The sequence below is a fragment of the Podarcis liolepis genome, assembly GCF_965112155.1.
Source record: "Podarcis liolepis genome assembly, chromosome: 10".
Classification (NCBI taxonomy): Eukaryota; Metazoa; Chordata; class Lepidosauria; order Squamata; family Lacertidae; genus Podarcis; species Podarcis liolepis.
Window position 1 is genome coordinate 33,857,731 of NC_139562.1, and position 17,834 is coordinate 33,875,564.

Genomic DNA, 17,834 nt, shown 5'->3' on the forward strand with positions numbered 1-17,834 from the left:
TTTTGCTAGAATCGGCGGACGGCGGGATCCCGTTGGCTTTTGTTTCGCGTTGAAAGAGGGGAGACTGTGTGGTTTTGTTGGGTTGAAGGCTCGGGCCTGAGCATCAAGGCGGGCGCTTCTCTGCAACCGCGAGTTGGAACCTTCTTTACTGTTAAGGGGGAATGCATCGTTTTAAGCACACGTTTCGAGATTGTAGGGATGCCAGATGCCGCAGCAAACTTGCCGACCATCCAGCCAAGGATTTACCTGCCATTAGCCCACATGGTCTTAATAGTTCATCCAGACCTGTCAGCAGGCACTCTATGGACTCTAATCATTGTTATTTTATTATTACTATTAGCCAGTTTGCTCTCTTTCTGGGAGAATTTACTTTCCTGCCTTGTTGCACGTTCCTCTCTCTTCACACCCACCGATATATTCCATTGTTATATTAGTATAGCATTTCCCACCCGCCCTCAAGGTCAGAAAAATAATATCAGTCGCACACATGCAAGGGGTTTCTAAGTCAGCATCCATGTGTGTCTGAAAACCCAAGTTCGCTCCTGGAATTTTAAACTGAAATGACAGCAAAGCAACATCTTAAGACGTCTGTGAAACAGCACGACAGCAGCTGTCATTGCTTTCCTTGTAAAATTGCTACACATTTTTTTTGTATGCGTACATCCTATTGAACGTTAGCGAGGCGTGCTTCGTGGTCACCCATAAATCATATTCATTATTTTTACATTTTAAATTCTATTTGTTTTCTATAGCAAAGCAGCAAGGGAGAATTGTTCTTCCTCAGCATTTATTTATTTGCTGCCAGGGACGTGCTACGTGTAGTGTAGTAACTGCTCAAGATGACCGAAGCAGCTCGGTCTTTGGGGGAAAGGTGGTAGCTTGTATACCCCAAAATACTACTTCGGGGAGTTGGTCAGACCAGGTTGCCCCACTGCAAGCTGGTATTTGAAAGTCTTCACTCAAGAGGGCCTTACAAACTCTCTCTCCGGCATAGTACTGTAATCTGTTTACATGTAGATCCACCACTCGCCCCCCCCCCAATGCAACTTAAGCCCTATCTTGGGTGGACTGGGCGCGAACTACACGTGCCAGGTGTTTCATCCGCTAGGCACGTGCAGAGGAAGTGACCCGGTTTAAAGGAGACACCCAGCGCGTACAAACGCTTTCTTCCAGCACACACAACATCCGGTCTAAATTGGGTTGCGTTTACATGGAGATACTGAAGGGACGGCCACCTGCCTCATGCCCGTGTGAACACAGCGCTGCACCAGAAACACAAATGCAGGCGGTACTTAACTATGGGTGTATCAAGCGTAAACAACTTCCGTTCCATGTACAGTACTATATTCTAACCTATACCTATGTTAAGCGACACACGAGTAAATACTGTTTGCTGCCCGGTACTTTAAAACCCCCTCAGTCAGCTTCACCCACTTTCCCAAATCTCCGCCCCAGCTTCGCCTCTTTTCTGCCGCTCCCCCGTTTTTCTTTCCCGCGTTTTTGTTGCCCTTTTCAAGCCCCGCTACCAGAACGGCCGGCTCGACACCGGAGCTTTCCTATTGGCTGCTAGAGATGCCTCCTGCGCTCTAATTGGCTATGCGCCTCTCGGCTAGCGCTAGGGCGAGGGGATAGAGCGGGAAGGCGCGCGGAGGGGCGCGTGCTGCTGAAGCTGCGCTGCTGGCTGCTAGCTTGGCGCAAGGTGAGCTGGAGGAGCAGGCGCCGCCTGAAAAGCATCCTTCGCGTGAGGCATCTTCTGCAAAGAGGCGTGCAGCGTCTTCCTCTCGTATCCCAGGGCCGCGTCTGCAAAGGGGCAGAGGGAGGCTGAGGGCATAAAGTGGGGAGGGAGTTGGCGCTCCTAAAGCAGAGCAATGTCTGGGGGGAAAGGCGGTGAAATGTAGTGGAGAAATGGGTGGGGCAGGTGGGATTGTAGATATTTTTCAACAGCAGCACCGTGGTTGGAGAGACAGCAAATTCCTTCTCCCCCCCCCTTTGAAGTCAGTTGGGAAAGTGGGTTTTTTTAAATAATGGAAAGGCTGGTTTGAGACAGCAACGAACTAGTTGAAATTTGCTGTCAGTATTCTGTCTATATGAACTGCAGCTCTCCAGGGTTTCAGAAAAATTCCCAGTGCCCGCTGGGCGATGCCAGGAATCGTGGGAGCTTTTGAAGTAAGGCAGGTGGTCTGCTACTACTGAGCTACGGCCTTCCCCAAACCTTAAAAACACTTTTCTTCTAAATACCTGTTTACTCAGATGTAAGTCTGTATTTGAAAAATGTCACAGTGGGTTTAAATGTGCTCTTGAAAATACCAAGTGGGAGGGATCAATCCTGTGGTCACTCAGTGTCAACTGAGTTAACTATATATTGCTATGGAGAAGAATAAGAAATCCACTGACACATAATTAACAGGTGATACCAGACTGTTATGTAAATATCAAGAGCCTTTCCACTCAAGATTTGCAGAACTTGGCAGGAGTCTACAGCACCGTTTGTTTAATTCAAAATATAAAAAATGAATTATTTTCTTCTGTTGTGTAAAATATCTAAGTGCTGTTTGGAGCGCAGTCCTTATTCCTTTCTATATATATTTCCAGAACTAAATATTTTTGGTGGCAAAGGAAGGAATAAGCCATGAGTCACACCTCAGTTACAGCTGGTTTTATCCTAGGATCTCAGTAGGATTGGAGGGATGTAATATATGCTCTGTGTTGCAAAAAGGGTCTGTGCAAGCCTCTTGCACTGTTCTTGAATGCAAAATAAATGTGCACCCCAATCCCAAGCATATTTATTTGGAACTAAGTAAGTCCCACTGAATCCAATCAGATGTCCAGTCAGACATAAGCATGCAGAATTTCAGCCTTAAAGGATCTGGCAGAGATTTGTCAAGAGGATGTCTGACTAAAACAGTGGACCTATTATTTGTGGGTAATGGGGTAACCATTTTCTTCCTGACCACAATTATGTTTCTTCAACAGCAGTTTGGCATACATTGTCAAAGCACACAACAGTTTTCTTATCAGTTTACCTCTGGCCCGGCCCTGGTGTTTCCTGAACCAATTTGATGTAGTGGTTAAGAATGCCAGACTAAGTACAAATCCCTGTGTAGGCATGTTGCTAACTTGTAAGTGTAATTTACTTATCTGAAACAGCAGCTAGGTTGGTAAAGCTGTGCTGGCTGAATTTCGTCAGGTAGAGTTTTGTGTGACTGAATGCTCTGCAAAAATATTAAAAATTCATGAACATAAAAAATTAGGTATTGACTCTTCTACTCCCAGACTTGCTGGTTTTCAGTATATGTACAGTAGTACCTTGGGTTACAGACACTCAGGGACGCGGACTTATAAAAAATATTGGGGGGGGGGCCCGGGAAAGCTCATGAATAATAAATAAGCTCATGAATATGCAAATAAAGTGGCGCCGCCTCCTCGTGAGCGAATAGGGGAGAGTGTGCTGCGCCTATTAATCAGCTCCGAAGGAAATTGGGTGGAGCTTTTGCTCGGGAGGGAGGGCAGGAGGCATGCAGCCCGACCCTGTGCATTTTGGGCTGGGGGAGGGGCGGCGATGGCGCTCTGCTGGAGGGGCGCCGGAGATTATTGGGGGGGCGAAGCCCCCCCAAACGAATTTTTGAGGGGGCTCGGGCCCCCTCAAGCCCCATGGAGTCAGCGCCTATGCAGACACTTCAGGTTACAGACTCCACTAACCCAGAAATAGTACCTCAGGTTACGAACTTTGCTTCAGGATAGCAGAAATCGTGCTCTGGCAGCGGGAGGCCCCATTAGCTAAAGTGGTACCTCAGATTAAGAACAGTTTCAGGTTAAGAACGGACCTCCAGAACGAATTAAGTTCTTAACCCAAGGTACCACTGTAAAAGATTGTGTTGTTGTTTTCCCCATAGGTGAACTCCACCTGCAGGCTGACATGGTGAAATGCAGACATACAAGTTTTATGGTGTTTTTAATAACTGGGCTTCTGTGGTGGGAAAAGTGTCATCTGCTAAATTTCGTTGTGTGAGGGTTTTTTTCAGAGGACATGAACAGGGCCTAGGAACGCTAATGGATAACAAGGACTCAGAGCTGTCTTTAAGGCTTAGCAGAGGCTAGCAAGAGACCATTGGTTTGGTCAACCCAAATTGACAGCCTAACCTAGGTCACTTCCAGATTGAGCATTAATCTTGATTTGTTTTTACAGGTTTGCAGGGGGCTATTTATCAAGCATTTGTTCTGATTTGTTGTGGGGAGGTTATACAACATCCCACACTTTCCAGTGCCTTTACAATTTCCTTATCACAAAAGTCCAGTTGTGGGAGGAAAACAGGTTTGTTGCACAAGAGCTCGAAATCATATTTAATTACACAACCTGAATTTGCTGGTTTGAAAATGCTTTGAAATGGGCTGCTTTAAAAATAAAACCCACATTTTGTCTTGAGATGCATTCCTATTTTGGGCTTTACTTTGGATACTCTTTGCACTTCCTATTGTATTTTATTTTTCTAGCTGGGTCTTCTTTTTGCACTCGCCACTACTGATATTAAGCTGTTTTTTAAGCAGTGGAATGGCATTGTCTTACAGCTTTTGATGGAGACATCTGGAAATTGTAGCACCCCATATGCTAGAGTGACTTCTAAGTATCGTACACGTCTGCAGGATCCAAAGTCGCAAGGGGGCAAAAGACGGTTGTCTCAGGCACGCAACAGAGCTACCTTGGCAGGACTTTTCAACAACCTACGAGAAACAGTATATTCTCAGCAAGATAACTCCACATCAAAGGTATAGAAATAACTCGGAATCAGCACCTATGGGCCCATCTGCACTATTTTTAAAACACTGTTGTTCCTCTTTAAACAGTCATGGCTTTCCCCAAGGACTCTTGGGAACTAGTTTGTTTCCAGGAGTGCTGTGAATTGTTAGGAGACTCCAGTTCTCCTCATAGAACTACAGTTTTTGGGAAGAGTGGTTGACTGTTAAGCCACTCTGAGAATTATAGCTCTTGGAGGAGAATGTTGGCTTCTGAATCCATCTTTTCTTTATGTGTTTTGAGGAATACAACAAAGGGTCGAAACAATCTGCATGAAAGGCCATGCATTTCCTGACCTGGTGGGTATTAATTTACTGTGCTGTCTTCCTTTGCTTTTCATAATCCATTGTACAGTATTTGAAGTCTTCAAATGGATGTTTAGCCAGCAACAAGAAGACGATCAGAAAAATCTAAGGCATATTAAAATGTTAATCTGCTCAGAACACAGCTAGATTGGGCCTGTTCTCTGTTTTTGTTTAGTGTCAGGTTTTATGCAAGGCTAAGAATTATATCCAGGAGCTGGAGAAAACCTTGGAAAACTTGCTGAAAATGAAAGGTATCGTACCAGCACCATGACACCTCATTTAAATATGAAAAACCTTTTCCCTGACTTTTTCAGTAGGAAAATGTACTAGGCAGACATGACTAAAGAGGTAAACTGTCCCTGCAGATGGCTGAGGTTCTTGTTCCTTCTGACATACCATCCTGAGCCAGGTTCTTCTTACAAATACTAGGTGAGGTGGTAAACCTATGTGTTCAACTAGGGATGTTAGAGGATTCTAATGGAAACAGAAGCAGAAATTGCAACCGTTTGTGTTGTTGTCCCAAAGTGCAGAACAGAAATCAATCCAGCAATTGCAATTGGTATTCACTTCTTTTTAGTCTGCAACTGATCCCTAATTAATGACCTAATTTTAAACATTGTTCTGACTTTTCCTTTACATTGAAATGAATGGCCTAGGAAAGATTACATCATTAATTATTTCATGCCAGGGTCTCATTCGAGCTTACACCTCCTGCCCCCTGCAATTTATTATGGGGGAGGAGCTTGCACTCAAAGATGAACTATGTGATTAAGTCATGTGTATTTTGTGCGTTCTAGTAAATGCAGAAGGCGTGCTAGATTTGGACTGGAGAGACCTCAATTTTAATCTTTGCTCAGGCTTGAAGATTACAAATTATCCTTTGGTGATGTCACTTTTCCCCCAGGCTATCTTGCCTCTTCCTTTCCCCCCATCTTACCCACTGTTGTCTACTCTGACTGGCAGTGGCTCTCTGGAGACTTGGGCAGAGTTCCTTTCTCATCACCTGTGCTACCTGCTCCTTTCATGCTGGGGACTGCATGAGCCTTCTGCATGGCCCCTTCCAAAATAAAGTTGCGGGATTTTTCTGTGATCCCTCATAGGCCCTGTCTTCTCTGGCTTGCTAACTTGATTGTATTTCCTTCTGGAATTTACAGTTCTAGTGCTTATTTCGTTTTACTCTGCTTTTCCCTCGGTTTTTACCGATATATACCGTATTTTTCGCTCTATAACACGCACCAGACCATAACACGCACGTAGTTTTTAGAGGAGGAAAACAAGAAAAAAAATATTCTAAACGAAACAGTGGATGTATGATTTTTGTGGTTCATGCTGTGGCCACAGACATGTGATCTGATAGTGAGTTTGGAGTAGCCCAATGCAAAAATCCTGAGGATCCATGTGGATCCGTGCTTTGTAACCACGTTTTAAGTGGGGAGAGAAGGAAAAGCACTCAAGGGACAAGGATGTGTAAGTAGCTCCTCTCCTTTCCCGCTTTGCTCCTTTAAAGCAAGCAGGCTCTCTGTCCCTCTCTCCTCTCCACTCAGCGGCTCTTCTCCCGCTTTGCTGTTTCAAAGCAAGCCACGGAGGAGGGAAGGAAGGGGAACCATGGATCCTCTGCTCACGACTGCAGCAGATCCCTCCGCCATCTGTAGGCATTCGCTCCATAACACGCACAGACATTTCCCCTTACTTTCTAGGAGGAAAAAAGTGAGTGTTATGGTGCAAAAAATACGGTATATACTGATATATAGTGTGATTTTTTATTGTAAGGTGTTTTGAGCATAAAAAATATATACCGGTATCTTGTTGGTAACTTATGAAGCCATTTACCCACATCATTTCCTTGAAATGGGCCTGGTGTGAGAGAGCTTCAAAATGTGCCACTTTGTTGATGGGTGCTCATTCTTCTGGCAACAGAGGTTTTAAATCTGGAGGATGGCCATCCATCGAGCTTGGAGGAAGTAAAGGAAGAATATGTCAAAATGTACTTCAACAATCACAGGTAAGTCACCGAAAAATATAGATGTAGTGAATTTGTCCCCTTCAAGCAACTCAGAAAACTTTTTTACAAGCTTCAGGAGAATAAACTGCTTCTGAGTTGTGTATGTATACACAGTTTCAGGCCATAGAAACAAACAAGAAGCAAAATAATTGCAGAACAGGCTGAGCCAACCCTTAAAAGCAACTCATTTTGTAGTATCGTATCAGTCCCAGACCCAAACTCCTCTTACATTTGCTTCTCTCTGCTAATTTAGTCCTTTTCTTAGCATGATATGGGTAGCCTGGCAAGTTATTTGGGGGAAAAGTAGCTGCTCATAATAAAAGCTTGTGTCCAATAAAGTTTTACTCAGAGCAGACCTATTGAAGTTAACAAACTAAAGTTAGCTAGGGCGATTCATTTCAGTGGGTCTGCTGTGACTGGATAAAATCCATAGCCAGTCAATCTCTCATCCCCTAAATATTTTCTAGCTTTCCTTTTCTTGCTTCTAGTGCTGCTGCATCCCCTCCTTCAAATTCTGCAAGTCAGAATGGCGCTACCGTCTGGTACGTGACTCAGGAACACGAAAAGACCTCGGTAGGGGAGGATGTGACTCTGAGGCTGACGCAGTCACCAGCTGCCTCTTCTCCTGACCTCATGGAGTTTGAGCGGTATGTGAAGCTATTCCATTGTTTCTCCCTTTGGAACAACCCACCTGCTAACGTTACAGAGGACGGAATTTTCTGAGTCCTTGCCTGATACAAGAAAAACACCAATAGCTGCAGGATAGGGTGTTTTCTGTGGGTCTGACTTCTCCCTAACGAGAGAAACTGTGCCCTGTGGAAATTCTGTTGGAGTGATTGGTTGCCTTTGTATAGGGGAAATTATTGGGTTGTCTTTGTTTTTATTATGTATTTTGCATTTTTTATATTGTCATTGTTATATTTTATGCTGTTAGCCACCCTGAGATCTATAGGTATAGGGCGGTATACAAATTTAATTAATAATAATGGTAATAATATAGTCCCTGACACTTTTGCACTGGCATACGTAACATAGGAAGGCCACAGGAAAGCAGCTCCATTTGTCACATTAGCTTTGCAGCTTTCAGAAAATTCTTTTCCCCTGTGAAATAGAGGAAATGTTTGCTCACATCTGTCATAGTCAACAGAATAGCTTAAATGGCCTGAGCACTGTAGAACACACCCACCCACCCACATATATATATATATATATATATATATATATATATATATATCCCCCAATATATCCCCCATACAAGCTTGGGATAATGTTTTGTTGATACAAATGACAAGCTAAGACCTAGCTTGATGCACATTTGTGATGACTTATCTTCTATTGCTGCTTTTCGTAAGTACAGTGGTGCCTCGCAAGACGAAAATAATCCGTTCTGTGATTCTCTTCGTCTAGCGGTTTTTTCGTCTTGCGAAGCAAGCCCATTGACGGATTAGCACTATTAGTGGCTTTTAGCGGCTTATCTGCTGATCGGATCAGCTGATAAGCGGCTTAGCGGCTTAGAAAGGGGGGGGGAGGGGAAAAAACCCGCAGGAACTCGCAAGGCATTGTCGTCTTGCGAAGCACCTCCAAAACGGAAAACTCTTTCGTCTAGCGAGTTTTCCGTCTTGCGAGGCATTCGTCTTGCGGGGCACCACTGTATTATATGCCCACCACATAACATAATGTTATAATTCTGCACTATAATCTGCAATTCTCTTTTGAGGGTCAGGCTGAAATAGAGGTATCAATCCAGCTTGGCCAGCAGGTGGTGCAAGCCTGCTTCTCTCATACACTTTATTGTGGCCTTTTCTAATTAACAGATACTGAGTTCTTCGACTGTCCTCAAAAGTTTTAGCCAGCAAAATAAGTACTTTACTCCTCACAAAACCTATACAACTCCTTTTGTGGTTTCTGCTCCCTCCCTTCCCACCTTCAGTGATACTCCTTAGAGCAAGTCTGACCAGGTCTGTCACGACAAGAGTGAATAACTGGCTGTTGCTGTGCAATAATAGGGCAAGCACATGTGTCCTCTTTGGTTCTGTAATCAGATGTGACACAGTTGTGACCTTCCCTTTTAATGGTTGGATATCTCAGCTGGTAGAGCATGAGAAACTTAATCTGTGGGTCATGAGTTCGAGCCCCACGTTGTGCGAAAGATTCCTGCATTCCTGGGGGTTGGGCTAGATGACCCTTGGGGTCCCTTCCAACTATGGGTCTATGTACTATGGCTAGATAGTTGGGCAACACAAGAAATCAACTCATTCTCTCCCCCCCCCATGCACCCACCTACCCTAAATCATAATTTAGGGAAACTTCCAGTGAGGTAACGGGTATAATAGACTACTGAATAGGGTGACGTGTTTAACACAGCTGAAAACAAGACCATATATGTTCAGTCACCAGGAGAAATGCTGGGTGATTCCCTGGCTTGATACTTTGGTGTACAAAGAGAAGAGCCCATTGCTCTGTTGGTGGTTCACTTGTGCATGCAGAACGTCTGTCCCAGGTTCAGACCTTGGTTAACTCCATTTAAAAGAAGAAGAAAAGGGTTCAGGTAGCAGGAAAGAGCACTCTCTGCTTGATCCTCCTGGAAATCTATTAACCATTAGGACATACCTGGGACGAGGCAGCTTCCTAAATTGTGCCACCTTCTCATGGCTACTACCAAATATATGAGTCACAAAAGGGACTACCTGGTTGGTCTCTGCGCTATCGGATGCTATCCAGACCACATTCTAAAAGCTGTCTCCTTTCCTCTCTTATCTAGATACTTACATTTTTACAAACAGACAGTAGACCTGCTGGTAGATAATGGGGTTGTGAGCCCCGAAGATGTTACTCTTCCTGTGGTCTCCACAGCCGTTTCCCACCTGTGGCAGGGCCTCCCTGAAGAGAGGAGGGACGGTGTCCTGCAGTACTGTAATCAGAGGCAGAATTTCATCACGGAGGTCAAGATGGCTTCCCAAGAGCCTCCTTGTACTGAGGGCAGTGTGAGGGACAGCGGAGCTAGTCAGGAAGCCAGCGGTTCGCTAGTATCCACACCAGAGGAGGTGAGAAAGAACCACTCTTAAGGTAGGATTCAAGCTTCAGAGTTCTAACCAGGACTGGCTCTAAGGTTGAAGTGGCCCTGGGCAAAGCACCTTTTGGTAGGCCCCATCCTCCACCTGTAGCTTCTGCAAGAAGCAGTGCCTCCCTCTGACAGCAGGTAGTAGTGCCTTAACCAGTGTGCTCTAAAAAGGGCAGGCAGCTGATCCAACTGACTGTTTTATTTCTCTGCATGGGATTTATAGCCAGTCTTACACCACAATGTCCCAGGGCGTTGCTTATCAATGAAACAATGATCACACCAGGCCTGCCTTACCCGTAGAGGTTTGGGGCGCCAGTTTCTGGAGGGCACCAGGCGAGAGTCCAGGGAACACCGAATGAGCGAGGGTGCGTGCAACACTCCCGGCGAGTGTCAGCTCGGTTTTTTCCCTTTTAGCCTGCAAGCGCCAAATTCTGTGGGGTGCCAGAAGGCTAAAAGGGGAAAAACCGAGCCAATGCTTGGCGGGAGTGGCGCAACACGCGCTTGGCACAGGTCCGCGAGCTCGGTGTGCTGCCTGCCATGGCCACTGTGGCACGAAGCAGAGAGCTGAGCTGACAGGAGGTGCCGCGGCCAGCCTCAACCTCTTCGCCGCCAGAGGAGCCACCCTCCAGCCGCTGCCCGCTTTCTTCAGCCCTAAAAAAAGGTCAACAACTCTGCGAAAGGCGGGGGCACTGGAGGGATCTTTGCACCATGGTGCCGGATATGCTTAAGACGGCCCTGAATCACACAATACATAAGCAGTCAATAAAATAAACAGTGTCAAAACAATACCAAAGCAGGCAATAAACAATTTCAGGCGAATGGCTTGTTAAAATCCTCAACCCACTCCCAAATGCTGGAGCACAGTGCCTCCAAAGAAGGATCAGTCTAGCAAATCACTTTCGGTGTTTTACTGACACCATTTTTATTGTTCTCTTTTGTTGCTTTTTTCATTCTGTGTATCGCCCTGCTATGACAGGCGGTTTTACAAATAATAAATAAATAAATACATTGTGGTAAATTAAAATGACGGCTTGACTGAGCTGCTCAATGCTGCGGGGAGCATTTGACTTGGATTAATAAATAAATAAATCTGATGAAACAGAAATCCGGAAGGACAGGCATCAGCAGTGGGCCCTGATGGGGTGTTAAAAAGATTCTAGGTTCTGACACTTGCCCTGGCTCTAATCTTCAAGAATGCTGGCACACACCCCAAAAGTGTAGGGGAGGTGTAATGACCTATTTTAAAATCACTAGGATAAATTATAAACTCAGAAGGCAGGGCAGGTCCTGGGAATAAATGGCAGGACTCATTAGGTGGGTGAGGAAAAATTACAGGTAAGGCAGCACCTGTTTCCAACAAAAGCTGTAAACCTGAGGTTCTCAGCTAAAGTGACCATCTTGAAATGAAGGAAGAAAAATGTTTGAGCCCCTCCAGACATAAACAGCACGGTGACTGGGCAGGCAGGCAAAACTCACTTATGGAGAAGGGTAAAGAGGTCAGCAATCAAAGCAAGCAGTAGCATCAGCCCCATGTAATTTGAATGGGTGGGTGGGTTTACATATAGAAATTTTATGAAATAAATGAATAAAATAACAATGTATAACAAGCAACAAGAGACCCATGTATTAGGAAAAATACAAAAGATTGCACAATGAAATCTCGACAAGGTTGAGCTGCCAATATGAATAATTAAGGTTAATATTTATATCAGGGGTCGGCAACATGCAGCCCATGAGCCAGATGCGGCCCACGAAGACCGTTTTACCAGCCCACAAGCCGCCCCTGCACCGAACTGCCCACTCGGTGAGTCCCCCGCACACTGCGCTAAACCAACGCAGTGCGGGAACTCGCTGAGTGGTGCCCAAGATCATGTCTGCGCACGCGTAGATATCAGAAATCTCATCTGTGCATGTCTAGACTCCAAAAATTGCTTCTGTGCAGGCGCGATTTCTGGCGTCGCGCTGCGCCAGTCCAGCCCACGGACAATCTCTGTGGGAGTGATCCGGCCATTAGCAGCAAAACTTCGTGTAAAGCCAAAACTTCCGCCAAAACTTCTGCTGAGGCAATCTCATTGCTTTGCAAAGTCTCCCTTCATATAAAGAGAATAACCATACTCTGTGGGAGTTCTCCATGCAGTGTGGACTCCCACTTCTCATCACCCCTAATCAGTATTCAGGAATGATGGGAGCTGGAGTCCGTCAACATCTGGAGGTCCACAGGTTTCCCATCCCTCCTCGCCTTCACACTTGAGGAATCTTGGTTACAACTAGGCTAAAACAGAAACATAAAACACAGATACGATTCACATGCCGCAGAAACATTCACTGTGTTATAGAAAGGTGGTTTAAACCCAGTTATGTGCACACAGCCGAGTTGGATCCGAGTTGCACACAGCCGAGTTTAGCACAATGCTAGAAAAGGATGGAGCTACCAGCACGATCCCTACCTTTCACTGACGCTGTTGTAAATAACTGACCCAGATTCAAGGGTTACAGAGAATTAAAAAGTGACGCTCACAGTGAAACTAGCTGGCTTCTGTCCCACACTTTTTAGCAATTATAGCCAACTCTTATAAAACCAGGAAACAAAACACGACCTACCCTAATAATAGCCTGTTGTTTTTTAAGAGATAAAAACTAGATTTTTAAAGAGATGATTGACACTAAAAGCTTTATTGCTCATGAGTTCCAAGTTCCTTCCATGTTTGTCCATCTGCATTCCTTTGTCATGCAGAATTGTGAGGTGTGTGTTTTTGTTAGATAAAGTGCTTCGCAGAATACCTTCCCGTGTTGTTGTTGTGAGTGGCATAGTGTTCAAACAAGACTCTAACACCATATCTAGCTGAGAGCTAGTATCCAAAATGCCATCTCCCTCTTTTTTTAGATCCTCTTTGAAGATGCATTCGATGTGGCAACTAGCTTCCTGGATAGAAATGAAACCCAAGAAATGTCCAGCCAAAGGTAATAGGCTCAGTTCTGTGGACTGCCAAGATCATGGGTCGGCAAACTAAGGTCCAGAAGGCGGATCTGGCCCAGTTGCCTTCTGGATCCGGCCCAGGAATCGCTATGTGGATTGGTGTGTGGATTCTGATTGTTCGGGCTGCGCCATCCTCCCCCCCCCACACCACGATGGCGCCTCCTCCCTCCCTCCTGGCTTATCCCTGCCTTGCCTAGAGGGGGAAGGGGGCTGGGCTTTGTTGAACTGCGGTTGGCTGAGCGCCATTTTTAGTAGCCCCTCTCCGGAGCCAGCCCTTTCACGCCACTCATCATCCCGCCTCCACCAGCCCCTGCCGCTTGCAAGGCACAGGTAAGCAGCCACTGGGGCTTGTCTGGTGCTGTGGAGAAGGGAGGGGAGAGTTGGGGGGGTTCCCAAAATATAGTCCGGCCCCCCACAAGGTCTGAGGGACAGTGGACCAGCCCCCTGAGAAAAATGTTTGCGGACCCCTGGCCAAGATCATAGCATAAATCACTATTTCACTCCACGACTACCACCTCTCCTTAACAATGCTTTGTAGATTGGTGGAAAACCTTCCTTTTTAAAGACGGCTCTGGATTATAAATGTTTGCTTTATTGAAATGGTAATTAGCTGTTTCTGTTTTTTATATCATCCTATTGCTGCTGTATTCTGGGGTGTCTTTTCTTTTTGGCTGCTGTTTTAGTGTTATTTTTAAGTGATGTTTTAAAAATGCCAGTTCATGGCTTTATTTCTGTTGTTAGCTGCCGATCTCTTGTAGGGAAAAGCACAATACAAATGTTTTGAATGAATGAGTGGTTGTGCGAGAGAGAGAACCCTATTTTGTTAGCGCCTGAAGCATTAGTTGTTGTGACTGGCCAATTTATTCATTAGTTAGAAACTGAAACATTTCCTGATCATCCATTGTGTAAAAATATAGTTAGCTCTGCTGCTAATGATTATGTATGGATGTGGATTGTGTTAATAAGGTAGACTCCCTTTAATTGGCATGACAGCAGAAACACAAGGTTCTTTTCTGTAGGTTATGCTTCCCCACTATGACATCTAACAGTCGGTGATCATCAAATTCAGTGTCCATATTGAAAGGAAACAATTGATTTTTCTTAATTTTCCCTTTCCTTCTCCAGGGTAGATGGAGGTCTCACTATAATCTCTTCTTCTGTTTGTAGCTCAGCATTCACAGGCTGTACTTCAGAAAGCCAAGAGGATTACCATCACCTCTACCTGCAGATCATCAGCTTCTTGAAGAGCCTGTTTTTTGCTAACACACAACCTTCCCAGGTAGGACTTTGCAAAGTGCTTGTTATAAGGCTGCCCACCCCACCCAAATATAAACTTGCAGGTAATGTTAGGACCACCTGCTGTGTTGTTGAAGATATAAGAACTACCACATCACTGCAAGTAGGTTAAATTAGCGCACCATTTGAAGGCCTTTTTCAGAATGTCTTGCATATATTTCAGAGCTAATTGGGTGCAACTGCAATTTTCATTTCACATTTGCCTGTTTGTCTCTCGGGCAGTCTATCAGTTGTAACATGAGGGTATACCTAACTGCTCTTCAGGTCATGGGTGAATAGGGCTTTCACAGGGGCAGGTGCCCTATTACAGAACTACTATCCCCAGGGTGCAGCATTTGCCTGTTGTTGTGGAAGTCCAAACTGTCTGTGTTTGATATATCGATAGCAGACTCATATAATCTGAATGTGGATATTCTATATAGCCCAAACAGCAGCATCTATACACAAGACAGTTCTTTTAAGACTGAGCCTGCTGAGGAAGGAAAACAGAAAATGAGGAAGGGGGAATAGAGCAGAGAATCCTGGAGAGGAGCACCGCTGGCGGGTACTCTCAGCAGCTGCACTGTATAGACTATAACATTTTGTGTCCTTGCTGTGAATGCTTTTTTTCTATCTGGCTTAATGCAGCAGGAACCAAAGAGGAGGCAGAAGCCAGCACCAGCTTTGCAAAGATACTTCCAAGTGCCCCAGGGAGAAGCAGCAGCTTGGGGGTGCAGGAAGTAGTGGGACAAAATATTCATAAGGCTGAGAAGGGAAGAGAAAAGAAGCTGTGAGCAGCAAATGCCCTGTGCAGTGAGATTAATGATTATGGGTCTCTAGCTGTTTTTGGACTACAACTCCCATCACCAGTAGCTAGCAGGACCAGTGGTTGGGGATGATGGGATTTATAGTCCAAATACAGCTGGAATCCCAAGTTTGAAAAGCCCTGGATTAGAGCATAGAAGCAGTACAGATGGATGATAGAAGCCATCTCCTCTGGACAGGTGATCCTGGGAGCTGTAGTTTTGTAAAGGGGATCTGGGTATCCTGAGTAAATCTCAGCATCCTTAACAGACTAAAATTATGTGACTCATCTGCAGGCTGATGATGACTAAGACTGTCCATCCCAGTTCAACTCATTCATAACAGTAGAAGAGAGATAACTGCAAAGTTTAATTGGGCAGGAATAGCAGGTTTCTAGTTGAGAGATGATGGGCTGAACATGAAGAAGTAGGAGGACTTGTTCCCTTTTTTAAAGAAACAGTGGCACCCAGTTTCCTTTTTTACATAACTGCAGGAGAATACGCATCAATGAAGAGAAATGTGCAGCTAGGATAACTGGTTTCAGCCACAGCTTTTGTCCTTGCTTAATGCCATATCCATTAAATGCTTCAGATTATCCCTAGAGACCAGGATGAGGTGTCAACACAAAGTTCTTCAGGGCTGGGCACATGCATTAAAGTCTGTGACACTGTTATCTCTGAACAATATAAGAAGGGCTGCTTGTAATAATACTGTGTGTATCCTATACTTACAACAGCAACAAATCACACAGTTTTCCATCAGGAGCAGTTTTCCATGTGGAGCAGGTAGAGAAGGCCCAACTGCAATGATCAAAAGACTTAGAACCACTTTTTGTTTTTAAGAAAGAGGCTGGAACTCTAGAATGTTGAAAGGTGGCTGTCATGATGTGCCACACCGTGATGAAACTTTACAGAACTTATGAATCGTCGAGGGAGAGCAAACAGAGTATAAAATACACGTTCTCAAAATACTAGAACTTGGGGCCATTCACCAAAATTGCTTGAGCACCCATTGCCTAGGCATTCCATGTCTGGAGTTAGTATGGTTCAGATTAACAAGGTTTGGCTACTTCTGTTGTACTTTGCTGGGTTAAATGGACATTTGCTCTTATCCTTCAAGGCAGTTTGAACTGCATCCTTTTTCTTTCTTTCTGTTTTTGTGGCACCCTTTCCACTTTTGAAAGGAAAAGGTATTGTTCCGTTTAAAGCAAGAAATGGCTAGCAGAGCTCTCGTTCTTTCTCCTTGTGTGCATGCCCAGCTAACTTAACTCGGCTAACATTTGCTTTACCTCCACAAAGCTGCCATGTGTGGGTTGGGTAGAAGTGAAGTAATGACAGGTGTGCCCGTCAAAATCAACAATTATAAACATTTTGCTGGGTGGCAAGCTTTGAGCTGCTCCATCCAATGAATCAGCTTGTCCCAGAGCTCACTTTTTTAAAATCATATAACGGGAACATTGAAACTCCATTGGCATGTGGGGAGGGGGAACCCCACCGGCAGGAACTAGATTCTGCTAGTTATCATTACCTAGGATAGGGATGGGAGATCTGCAGCCCTTCCAATGTTATTGGACACCCAGCTTCCATCAGCTGGTCAGGGCTGGATGAGGATTGGAGCCTGACCACATCTGGAGGGCCCCAAGCCAGCTACCCCTGTTCTAGAGAAAGAATATTTATTTACCTGTTTTGCCAATGCCATTTGGTGCTAATAAGAGCTTTATCCCTCTCCCTCCCCCTGCATATGTTTGACAGGAAGAGGTTCTCCAGCTGGATTATGAGACTGTGATGCTGAGATGCACAGAGACATTTGATGACGAAGATTTGTAAATTAAGATGGTTCTATTAAGCATGGGGGGAGGGGTTCCTAATTGTTACTTAATGACACCCCTCAGCCTATGCCACCATGAGAAGAGATGCTGCTTCAATACCTTGGTGTTCATCATGTTTAAACGAGTTCTGTTTGTTTATACCACATAATTCTTCATTGGTTAAATTATTTGTACTTTTTACATGTATTGCAGTTTGATATTTATAAAGTTGAAATTTTTAAAAAAGAAGTACGTCTGAAATTTGGTGCTGAGAAGTGCAAAACAAGACAGGTTGGGAAGAAATAGCCACCATTTCTACTCATAGCATATAGGGCGATGGAACAACTCCCCTCTGGAGAAAGGTCGCAGCATTTGGGACTTTTTAGTTTAGAGAAAAAGTAGTAACAGGCAGCATGACAGAAGCTGGTAAGATTGTGGGTGGCGTGGGGAAAATGGCTAGAGAAAAGTTTTTCTCCTCAAAACACTGGAATTTGGGGACATCCAATATTGGAAGATTCAGGACAGATAAAGCACTTCTTCGCACAGTGCATAGCAAAAATGTGGAACTCCCACAGGAGGCAGGGATGGCTACCAACTCAGATGACTTTAATTCGTGGAGGATCTGCTATGGATGGCTCCTAGCCATGATGGCTGTGCTGTGCCCCCACAGAGGCAGTAATACCAGTTGCTGGAAACCACAGGAGGGCAGAGTGCTCTTAACTCACATCAATGCGACTTCAGCTTGTTTTGTGCTAGTGCACACACCAGGGGTGTTGACGGCTGGGGATGTCTACCCAAAGGTGTTCACACG

At 44.9% G+C, this 17,834-nt stretch overlaps 1 protein-coding gene across 7 annotated transcripts; it reads left to right on the plus strand.

Moving 5' to 3' along the window:
• The first annotated feature begins 94 nt into the window (after positions 1-94).
• Positions 95-17,269, plus strand: STRA8 (stimulated by retinoic acid 8). Of its 7 annotated transcripts, none has more exons than XM_083462784.1 (9): positions 95-192; positions 4,567-4,764; positions 5,273-5,348; positions 7,015-7,099; positions 7,588-7,746; positions 9,861-10,143; positions 13,045-13,121; positions 14,305-14,416; positions 16,968-17,269. In XM_083462784.1, the coding sequence occupies exons 2-9, from the start codon at positions 4,573-4,575 to the stop codon at positions 17,040-17,042; spliced, it is 1,059 nt and encodes a 352-aa protein (XP_083318910.1). In that variant the 5' UTR covers positions 95-192; positions 4,567-4,572; the 3' UTR covers positions 17,043-17,269. The 7 variants fall into 7 exon arrangements, with proteins under 7 accessions (XP_083318910.1, XP_083318905.1, XP_083318906.1 ...); XM_083462779.1 differs by lacking the exon at positions 95-192 and adding an exon at positions 1,046-1,288; XM_083462780.1 differs by lacking the exon at positions 95-192 and adding an exon at positions 1,592-1,699.
• The last annotated feature ends 565 nt before the right edge of the window (positions 17,270-17,834 follow it).

Coding starts and splice junctions, on each gene's coding strand:
- STRA8 (XM_083462779.1), top strand. CDS start 1,211: ATGGAGATACTGAAGGGACGGCCACCTGCCTCATGCCCGTGTGAACAC. Junction 7,100..7,587: donor ATGTACTTCAACAATCACAG/GTAAGTCACCGA, acceptor TCTTGCTTCTAG/TGCTGCTGCATCCCCTCCTT. Junction 10,144..13,044: donor TAGTATCCACACCAGAGGAG/GTGAGAAAGAAC, acceptor CTCTTTTTTTAG/ATCCTCTTTGAAGATGCATT.